This window comes from Penaeus vannamei, chromosome 43 (genome assembly GCF_042767895.1).
Source record: "Penaeus vannamei isolate JL-2024 chromosome 43, ASM4276789v1, whole genome shotgun sequence".
In the NCBI taxonomy this organism is placed as follows: domain Eukaryota; kingdom Metazoa; phylum Arthropoda; class Malacostraca; order Decapoda; family Penaeidae; genus Penaeus; species Penaeus vannamei.
Genome location: NC_091591.1, coordinates 6,845,194 through 6,856,997, shown reverse-complemented (window position 1 = coordinate 6,856,997; position 11,804 = coordinate 6,845,194). Strand labels below are relative to the sequence as shown.

The following is an 11,804-nucleotide window of genomic DNA, read 5'->3' as shown; positions in this document are numbered from 1 at the left end:
AGCGCAACAATGATGTAACCAAAACAAGAAGCTGACTGGCAGGTGGTGACCCTGGAACCAAGGCTGGTTCAATACCAGCAAGCCGTCAGAATAAGAAACTTTCCCATTCTCTAAGAATCATACTTCAGCCTTACCCCTTGTCAGATGATAGTACAGATAACCTAATAAATTTACAAGCAGATGAGATTGCCCAGAGAAAAGCTTTGTTGTTGACTGTTAGACCTTGTACTTTACTACAGGAGTAAGCTATACCCAAGAGTAGGATCCTTCGGGCAAAATTTCTGAACCCAGATTAAAATTTGCTTGGCTGTATTTTCTTCTTAGAAGTAAGCAATAGCACAGACTCATATAAGTTTCATAATAAGTACTGCCAAAGTTTTGTTAATCTATTACCAGAATAGCGAGTACTGAGAAGCATTATGTCCGATATTAGGGACAGGAAAAGCTTGTATAGACAATGCAAGTTGCATTCGTTTTTTACACATAAAAGAATCATATATCTTACATCTATATTAATTCTATGGATAAGCACTCTCTGCAAATAAAGTGAAATACCATTCATCAGATATCGAATTTCTGACATCACATTCATTTTAGTTATTTAAGTTTCTTGATATTAGACAGATATTACTGCCTACTAATGATTGACACATGCATAATTTTCTCACCAGCTATCACTGCCAAAAATTGCTGATTAGTGCCTGATTGATGGGACTGACACATACATTTGTCTTAGTATTAATGCATTCATTAGCTGACATCGTGATAAAGATGCAACTGCAAACATACTGATGGCACTCTAACACACATCCATGAATCTGAAGAAAAATGCGCTCAATTATTTGACACTGCCTACCGACTCTTGGCATTCCGACACACATTTAAGTTTTGCTATGCACTCACCTTTGCAAAACATCAATATCAGAAAAAAGCTTCATCAATGGGTGTTAAATGAGCCACTGCATCTTATAAGCCTCTTTATTCAAAGCCGAGGAACAGATTTGCGACAGATAGGAAAGCCAAACTTTTGTTCTTGTTTCAGTGCTTAACCATACACACACTCACTGGCTGAATGATGCCTATATCTTGTATATTTATATATCTAACATCTATATAAAAAAATAAAAAATCCTATTTATATATATATATTTTGTCTTTCTTTCCATGCCTAGGAAAAAATCTCACAATTATTAGAATTGTTAAACAGAAATTTCCAAATTGTGATTTAATAACTCAGTTAAAGATCAAGCAACAAAATTTATTGAATGAATATTGTTTACTTTATCAATCATTCATCTTAACTTTAGTCTTATCACTGAAACTAATTCTCGTTTATTATGTCAAGACATGTAATACAGGCAGCAGAAAGGAGAGAGAGCAAGGGAGATGGGGATGGATATGGAAATGGGAGGGAAAGGGGAAAAGAAGGGAGACATGGAGAAGGAGTGGGGAGGAGAGGGAGAGAGAGGCAGCAGGAATGGGAAAGGAAAAGGCAGAAGGCGAGGGAGAAAGAATCAGATAAAGAAAGTGGAGAGGAGAGGAGGACAAAATGCACTCACTATATTTTCTTTACTTGTTATTATTTTAGTTAAATTAAATACAAAATAGACTTTAAAATATTGTATTTTAACCATGGAATAGAATATATTATCTTGTAATCATCAACAAAATGACTGGAATGAACAGAGCCAGCAATATCACAGAATCATAGTCTGCTACATTAATGAAATGCACACAAAACATTAATTCTTAACAACAATGTAATGATTGCTCTCCCATAAATACTATTCTCTTCAAACACACAACAAATTTACCCCCAATCGCAACTATTCATTCTTTGTAGGTTCATAAAACCTCGCTAGCAGAGCCCTTAGTATGTTTCCTGGAAGCTTCTGTTTCCTCTGAATCAGGCTGTTCAAGCTTGCTCTGATCCGCTGGGCTAGTTCTTCCACTGTCTCACCTTCTCTGTGGTAGATGGGTTCTCCTAGGTGTGCTCGAAGCTGTAAACAAAGATATGCTTGTGTAAGGAATTTCTGTTCTCAACCATTTTAATTTTAAGATAAAATTGGAAAAAAGAAAAGAAAAGAAGACAAATGAAAGTCTGGATCCCTAATGAATCCAGCTAATCTGGCTGTCCAATATATATCCCTTATAGTTAATGGTTATAAAGCAAAATTAATGTGATACACACCAAAGGTCATAGAGCACTATAGAAAGGTTTTATAGTAAAAAGGATAAAGAGGGGAATTAGTTAATGATTAAATGTGCTATATATCAGAAGTTGTATAGTAGTTCAAGAAAGTAGGTATGAATGAGGTTGATTCAATTGAGGTTGTTATAGGGACAAGTTTGGGATTCTGCAAGGATGTCTGTACAATAAGGTAGGGATTAGCAAAAGGAGATAAAGGATTAAGAGTGATTAATTCTCAGTTTCAAGAAAAATGTCAGGTGGGAGAGAATCCAGATAAGGTTGTTGTTGTGACAAAGGGTCACATGTGCATCCAGGGGGAATTTAGAAGGGATAACAGAGAAGGAAGGGAGGATGATGTAGCTGAAGCACAAGGCAATGGAATGTGTTGGGCGGGAGTGGGAGAAAGGGTTGTTCGGGAACATAAGTAGGAGGAGGATGGTTGTCTGCAGTTACTTTGAGAGTAAAAGGAGTAGATTGGAGGATGGATAAGGTGTAGGCATGTTATCATGGGTATCATTAGATAGTTTTGAATGTCTTTGAGAATTTCTGGTAGAGTTTGTTGGGGAGTTGTTATGGTCAGACAGGGAGGGACTCTTCCCCTAATACAAACATTAAGGGTTAGGTCATGTCTAATGAAAGTAATCTTAGCAATATTGGTGGTCTTACAACGACCTCTAGGGGGAATGGTGTAGCAATTTACTGATACTGCATCACAGTCCAGACGAGTAGGTCTTCTCCACAATCTGACCAATCTTTGTCCCACACAGGACAGTTTGTCGGGCAGATGGAGACAGTTCTGGTACAAATATTGAGGGAGGGACGAAGCTGGGCAGGAATGGGTGTGCCAGTGAAGTCAGTTAGAGGTGATAATGCTTTAGCTTGGGATTCAGATATAACTGTGCCAAAGCAGGAACAATCAGAGAAGCTGTGGAAGTGTTATCAGAGTAAGGGGCTCTAGAGGGGATCACAAAAAGTCAATCCATTTTGGCTGGGCTAAACACAGTATTCAAAAGGTTTGTAGAAGTGAGAATGGTAGAAAGAGGGGATGTGTAAAAGGAGTAGTGTTGAGAGAGGTGATACTAAAGAGTGGACAATAAGGCTGCAAAGTGGTAATAAGGGAAGCGGGGGTTAGTAGATGAAGAAAGCTGTGGGGCTGGAGGTTAAGTAGAGGACGGTGAGAGAAGAGGAATATTTTCTGGACTGAGGTGATAGTAATCATTGAGGGGGGGAGGGGGGCAACAGTAGATGTGTTCAAAGTCATGGTTATAAGAGAGAGTGGAGTCGGAGGATCGGGAGAGGAAGGTGAGAGAAGAGGAATATTTCCTCGAATGATTGAGGATCATGAGAATTTAAATCTGTGGGCTAGTTAACCCCTTTGATCTATTGATGTGACCATCCCATCATGGAAAAATTTGGGTTGAGGGCCGGGTGATGCGAATATGCCATCATGGGATAAAATGGCCGCGAGCCAGGTGACTCCAACATGCCATTATTTACCATCTGGATAAAGAAAAAAAAAAAAAAAAAAAAAAAAAAAAAAAAAAAAAAAAAAAAAAAAAAAAAAAAAAAAATATATATATATATATATATCTATATATATATATATATATATATATATATATATATATATATATATATATATATATATATAGGCATTGGAAAATAATTTTAAAATTAAGTTTATGAAAAATAATAGTCTTGTCATTGCACACAAGTGTGCTTAGCTACACGCCCAGCCAAGTGGCCTCTTACGTAACCTAATGCCTGTATTTTTGTCCATATGATTGCCGTGATGCAACTGGATCCAAGGGTTTACTAAAGGGGCAAGCCTTAATGCCCCTAATAAAGGTGCAAAGTCCTCATTACCGGCTATGGTAAGCCTTGACTATGTTGGGGAGAGAAACAGTCAACCCCTCAGGGTCCCCTTGAGGGGTTAGACAACTAAGCAGGGGAATACTGTGCCCATGGCTCCCCCAGGCCATTCATGATGGGCACAAAGTCAGCCTTTCATCCTTTCAACACGGCTCTCAAACCTTAGGAAGTGGATAGAAGGGGTAAGAGAAGAGAAAGAACTGGAAAGGCAAAAGGTGAAAGACGAAAAGACCATGCAAAAATTAGTCAAGTTGAGGGCTGACAGCCAAGGCAGGGGTAATCCACAGCACTGGGTCCCAGTCTCTATCTCCTTAGCCCCCCGCAACAACAACAGGTAAAGGACTGGGAAGAATATATCCCTAAAGGAGTACACAGAAATCAGAAACGTTTACTAGAATTCTCCCTGCACCAATAACCTGTGCTCTGGCTTAAGGCGAAAGATCTCTTAGGACCAAACAGCCATCAAGTACACAGACACAACATATCAAGGGGAAACTATAGCTAACCCCTATGACCTTAACAGAGAACTGATGGATGTAAGGAGTTACAGTAATACTCTGTAAATTATAACACCCAACTTCAATAATTACCTGTTAACTAATCATTTAAAATTAACATTAATGTAAAACTGACATTAAGGATGAATTTTGCATTCTCATTCGCATTTTTTTTCTTCCCAATTTTGCAAAGATGTACAACCATAAAAACAATTTTGCTTCCATTTATCATACAGTGATATCATCAACTCAATACAATACTTAAAGGTAAAAATATCAGATATGCCAATTCACTTCAACTTTTTCTCCTCTCTACGGAAATATATTCAATTAAATGGACATGGCCTCAAAAATATTATTACAGAAAGTAGAAGGATTCAGTATCTCATCTACATCATCAGTAGAATATATAATGCATACACACAAAGATTCCCTTTTCATCAAACATTTCACAGGAACATAGGTAGGGAGACACTATCCACAAAACAGGTTTATGGAAAGATGAGACAACTGTTTTAACATCCACCTGGATTTCATCTTCAGTTCTGAAAAGGCAGAGGATTAGAGTTCACTGTGTCTAACGTCGAACAAAGAATGGTTAAGAATGCATAAGTATAACACAAAGAGATGTATCTGACAAATTTTGATTACATCTTCATCAGAAATAAGTGCATTTTGCATATATCTGATGATAATACAATCACATGTTAAATCCATTTCTTGTGCTATGAAGTCACTCATTCTCATTCATATCTTCCACAGAGTTGAATGAAAGGAACGTGTTGAAGAGGGAGAGGGAGAGGGAGTAGCAACATGGTGGGGCATGTGGGGACAGGTGAGTGAAAACAGACGAAGGTCAGGTCAGTTCAAAGGGTCAGGAGGTATCTGGGGAAGGATGGCCTGCATACAGCACCCATCTTATTAATATGTGAAGTGAGGCAAACACACATTTAGCAACATAGTGAAATGCTGTCATTCACAGTAACAAATGAAAGAAATAATGAAACCAAGATACACTTTATTTCTTTTTAATCTAAACCATTTGATCCTGTTGCTTCACTGACATCATATGGCCCAAAATAAGGGCATTAGGCTTACATGAGCGGAACTCTGTCAAGTCTGCAGCTTGTAGGCTGGCTATACACAAATACTCATGTACAGTGACAAGACTCCCCTTTGCAATGTTATTCTCTCTCTTTCTGCATAAGCAGCTTTTTTTGCAATTTTCGAATATCTATATTTGTCAAATGATTTGCTTTATCCATATGGTAATACACTGTTTTCCCTACACAGACTCCATATCATCTCTATAAGTAGTCAATAATAATAATAATAATAAATAAATAAAAATCAGTGCAATAATAACAATCAGTAACATTTTGTTATTTGAGTATTTTTTTTTTTTCCATGATATTCAATTTTCTGGAATACAACTTGTACAACCAGTCATGGTGGGCAGAAATACGATCATGAGCATGGAACTAGTGTCCTCCCTGGAGCTGGCCCTCTTCCAGTCATGGCTCACAGACAGTATATTCCACACTTGTTTATTGTTGGAAATAATGCAAAAGCCCCTTCCTAAACACCAAAAAGTCTAATCCCCCTAGAAGAGGTTTGTCACTCTAGCCTTTAGCCAAAATTCTTACCTGGCCCATAGGCAAATATTTTTATAATGGTATGTTCACATCAACTGCCCCTAAAGCCATATTTTTTACGACATTACGGTCATGTCATCCAGATCATAAATGTTAAAAAATACTGTAAAACTCCTATTATTGTATCTCTTGCACACTGAAGTAAAATTTGCAGCAAGCAAGTTTACATACTCAATTTCTTCTAAACCTAAAGCTCCCTGCAATTATCACACCTTTAATAACCTAAAATAAAACATCCAATGACCTAATTCATGTCACAGTTTTACAAAGATAATCTTTAAAATATTACCTTGACTGGAAATCCCCCATATATGGGTGCTATGGGGAATCTCAGCTTTTCATAGAGAGCAATCCAGAGACGCTGCGGCCATGAGACTGTGCGGAATGCTTCTCTCAGGTTCTCCGTGAACAAGGGGACAACTGGCTGTAAGGTAAAATGAATAAAAAATCGAGAAATTTGTAAAAGAGCCATCTTTCTTATATTAAAAAATATATGTTGCAAACAAACATGGTATTTGTATGATTATGTGGGTAAAACTAGATGCAGCTCTCTGTACCAACATATTATGATACAATACAGTCATCTCCACTTGTACATCACCAGTGACCATTACTGATGTGTGAACCACCATATTTCTTCTTAAAACACTGTTCCTCACTCACACTGGAACTAGATACAAAATTTTAGCCAGAAGTTTACACACTAGGAACAGTGAAAGGTGAACATGGAAGAGGTAAGCATTGACTGTCTCAATCAAGGTATCAATCTCCCTAAAGCAAGCTAGTGCAGGATTCTATTTTCATAGTGTTTTATTGCTATACAGAAAATTCATTGTATGACAGTTCAAACTTTAAAAGCTGGAGAAATTGTGGCCAAGTTATCATGCATACCCAATAATTTGGCTTCAAGTAAATATCTATAATAATAATAATAATTACAATAATAATAATAGTAATTATTATTATCATCATCATCATTACCATTATCATTACTATTATTATCATCATTATTATCACAGTTGCATTCCATTTTCCAAAAGATATAAATCTGAAAAGCTGTGTGTAAAGAAATCCCCTAATCAGATACAAAAACCTAATTAGCTGTATATAAATGGAAGAGAACTCTATAAGGGTGGCAATGACCACAGGGGAGGAAAACACTAACAGGCAGGGCAAGCCAAAGAAAACTACACTTAAAACTACATGCAAGCTGAGGAGTTTGAGGTCTCGGACCATAAAAAAATTTAGGATCCCGAGTCTCTGAAAGATAGCTGAGATAGAAAGGCATATATCTGACTATACTAAGTGACACACATTGATCAGATCTGAATATATTATGCTTATGAGAACTTTAATCACAAGGGAAGAAACAAGTAAGGGAAAACTTCCATATAGATTCCATGAAGTTTTAGAAACAAAACAAGTCTTGTTATGAGGTGGGTTCCATTACATGGTTAATTCCATGTGTTTAAATGTACACTTCGATAAGTTTAAATCACTATCATCACGGTCATTATTGCTCTCCCTAAAATAATTACTTCTGGTAAAATCTCCTAATGTGGATATTCATCTGTTTAACTATTATTGTTTTTAATATTATGTGCTGACTTTTGCCATGTTTTATCAGGTGTGTAAAGATAACTGACAAGTAATTGATTTTGTTCTTTCAGGGTCAAATTACCTCAAAATAGACAGACAGACAGATACAGAGACAGAGACAGACAGACAGACAGACAGACACAGACACACACACACACACAAATGCAATGGAATCCTTTATGCAAAGTTGTCTAAAGTTACTCACCGATTTTGATTCTATCGCCACCTTCGCAAATCCAGTGCGGTTCCCCCACATGAGCTGGTAATTGTGGTCAGAGAACTGGGCTTCGCGCACTCCTCCGGGGGATATTGATAAGATGTTGTTTTCAGAGAGCGTTTGTACACATGATGTTATGGTCCCTGGAGTGATGTGGAATGCTTCGAGTATAACTTTCCAACCTGTGGAGGCAAAAGGAACATCAAGTTACTTTAGTTTGATAGGCTTGCAGAGATGCCCCATAAAATAGATGAAAAAAAATAATAATAATAAAATAAAGATTATATGCAAAGCTTCACAAAAGGAATAATTTGATGTAATATTCCCCAACCTTATAGGGTTACTATGCCAAGCACAAAAACAGAATTTTAAAAAATAATGTAAATTATATAAAACCTTGAAAGTATGCCTTGAAAGTTTGCCGAGATACCCAACGGAGCAACAGAATCTAGAACAATGAAAATTAAGAAATATTTCAATTATGACTTTCAAATCTATAAAAAGAAGAGCAATAATATAATGTAATTCTCTAAGGTTTCACTGGGTTACCGAGATACCCAACAGAAATGTAAAGTAAAAGAAGAGTAAGAAAAAGGGAAAAAAAAGAAAAAGAAAATAAGAAAGAAAGAAAGAAAAAGAATAAGGTTTCAAGTATGACTTTCCAACCAGTGAAAAAACAAAAAAAGACATACCATTAAAATGTAAATCTCTATGGTAGGGTTGCTGCAATAATACCCCACAGAACAGAATACTAAAATAAAAATAATGATAATAACACATACACTAAACAAATTTCTCTTTCATACACAATCATAACCTTTATATTCACTTAATACCATATCTTTAACATGAAGAGAGAGAGAGACACACACACACACACAAGCGCACACGTACGCATGCGCACACGTACGCACGCGCACACGTACGCACGCGCACACACACAAACACACACACACACTCACACACATACACACACGCACACACACACAAGCACACACGCACGCACACACGCACGCACGCACGCACGGACGCGCGCACACACACACAAACACACACACACACTCACACACACACACACACGCACACACACGCGCGCGCACACACACACACACACACACACACACACACACACACACACACACCCACACACACACCACACACACACACACACACACACATGCGCACACACACACACACACACACCCACACACACACACACACACACATGCACACAGACACACACACCCACACACACACACACACACACACACACACACACACACACACACACACACACACACACACACACACACACACACACAAACATCTTGTTGTAGAATTTTTTTTCTAAATGTCAAATTCATTGCCAAAGAAGGGAAAAGGTCAGTATCATCATTCCATCAACAAATAAACCAACCTGTCATTTGTGACATTCATCTGAATACACATAGACAGATAGATAGACGAATAAACACAGACAGACTGACTAACACACGCACACGCACAAACACATGCACATCGTGTGTACTGTCCATTGCGATTTTGTTTCATTAATTTTATTTGTAAACAGATGGCTCCAGAAGCATTTAGTTACCAAGGAGTCAATAATCAGGCCTCTAATTATTCCTATTTCTCTCGTTATTTTAGTTCCCTCAAAGTCTTATCATTAAGAATATTGTTAATGACACTGAAATAACAATAATAATAACAATGGTGACAATAATAACTAGCTAAAAAGGTAAAGTCAGACAGATTTTACTCCTCATTGTTTCAGAGCTTGTAAAGCCATTTGTGTGTCTACATGGATCTTCCACCATTGGGTTAATTACATTACTTACATGTACCTCTCTCATGTTTTGGAATACATTCCAGTACATTCACTTCAAGACAAAATAAGAAAATACATGTTTTACACAAAGATACAAGTCAAAAAATACCCAAATACTCCAGTCTTCTGTCAGGCTACTGCACAAAAATCATGGATGAAAATATGGATTATAGGGATTACTATAATGCATGAAAATACATGTTTTCAACACAGCCATCCCCTTATCAGAAATACTTTTCCTTATCAGTCATGTTTTTATCACATTGAAGTCAAGGTCACTCCAGTCTCTTTATCTCAGTATGTTGTCAACTAATATGTCGTCTAAAAAATAATAAAAATGCTTACCTGGCACTTTCTCCAAAAATCGGTCTCCAACACAGTGGATCAGCCTGCCTTTAGTGAGGATGGTTCGGGCTACAAGGTAGTAGATATCTATGGGTATAGCACCATGGTAGTAGATAATCAGGCATGGGCCCTCATCTGGGAGGTTCTCAAGGCCACGGACTTCATACCCTGGTATAAAATAGAAGAGGGTTTATAGACAGTAAAAAGGGAAGGTAGAAAATCCCATTTCCTCTTGATTTGTCTGTCCCTTTTTTCCCCTCTTTTTCCTCTTCAAAAAGGTTAGATGAGAATGAATTGTCTTGTAACTCAAGAGGTCTTATTAACATTCTGATAATATCTTTATCTCATTTCACTCAGTCTCTTACATATGCTCAATGTGTCCTTACCAAACAAGCCTGTCTTCTTCTTCCCCCCACCACCCCACCTCTCAACCTGTCTCTTGTCTGTGTCAGCATCTCCATGTTGCCAGATGTACGAGATCTTTTCATGCATCATTGTCTTTGGTTTGGCACGCTCTTTGTTTATTCACGCAACTAAAAGATTAAAACATCCACATTCCGTATAGCTCACCATTTAGGAGTTGATCACGAACAAGAATTATATATTAATTAATGAAGTGTATATCTATCTTTCTCTTTTTCCTTTTCTACAATCTCAGACACCTTTCTCACACACTGTTATTATCCTTTTCTCCCTAACTCTCCCTCTCTCTATATATCTTCCTCTCTCAATACATATACTTATGACTCTCTTTTTTTCCCTCCTAACCTTACTCACTCACTCACTTTAATCAACCCTATCTACTTACCTACCTACCTACCTATATCCCTCACTCCCAGACTGCTAAGTTTGTAAATTGCACTCAGAAGATGATTTTACAAGTCTTGAATGTGCTCCTCTGGCAATAACATGTGCTCCTCAGATATTGAATAACAACAGTTGGTGGTCTTTGCACCTTCACAGCCATGTCGCACCTTGAAAAAATGAAAACTTTTTCCCTAAGAGGTGCTGAAGTAAAATTGCACTCTTAAACCAGAGAAAGTTTATAAAAAGAGTGCACTTAAAATGCCCCATGCACTTTTTGAACTGAAAAGTGCACATGGAACCTTAGCAGGCCTCCCTCCCTCTCTCCTTCCCTCTCTCCTTCCCTCCCTCCCTTCCTCCCTCTCTCTCCCTCTTCCTCTCCATCTTCCTCTCCTTCTCCCTTACTCTCACCCTCTCCCACTTCCCTCCACCTCAACCCTCCCACTACCATTGCCTCCTACCTCCATCACTTCTCTCCCTCATTCCTTCTCTGCCTATAGCGAACTCACCATGCCAGATGTAGCCATGAGCATCCCAAAGGAGTGATATCAGGTAGCGTCCACTTGCCCAAGGGTCACGATGTAGTGTTTCATTCAGGACATTGTACACTTTTTTTCTGAAAAATATATTGTTATCTATTATCAGTCGTTATCGCTGTAAAGAAGAAAAACAGTTTCCATAATTGTTTCCACACTAAAGTCTTGCGTAAAAGGTATTTCCTTGACCGTATAGTATCATAACAAAAGTACACATTACAATTCATCAATCAAATGTTTAGGTACTTCATGCACAAAGT

At 37.7% G+C, this 11,804-nt stretch overlaps 1 protein-coding gene across 4 annotated transcripts in view; it reads right to left on the bottom strand.

The window, feature by feature from the left end:
- Positions 1-964: 964 nt before the first annotated feature.
- The window catches only part of LOC113805598 (DGAT1/2-independent enzyme synthesizing storage lipids), a 20,815-nt gene continuing 9,975 nt past the window's right edge, over positions 965-11,804 (bottom strand). For all 4 annotated transcript variants that reach the window (XM_027356626.2, XM_027356627.2, XM_027356624.2 and 1 more), the window contains 5 exons: positions 11,518-11,624; positions 10,205-10,372; positions 8,020-8,213; positions 6,505-6,639; positions 965-2,000 (listed from right to left, as the gene is read on the bottom strand). In XM_027356626.2, the coding sequence (XP_027212427.1) occupies positions 1,827-2,000; positions 6,505-6,639; positions 8,020-8,213; positions 10,205-10,372; positions 11,518-11,624 (778 nt within the window). In that variant the 3' untranslated portion in view covers positions 965-1,826. The remainder of the gene's footprint in view (positions 2,001-6,504; positions 6,640-8,019; positions 8,214-10,204; positions 10,373-11,517; positions 11,625-11,804) is intronic.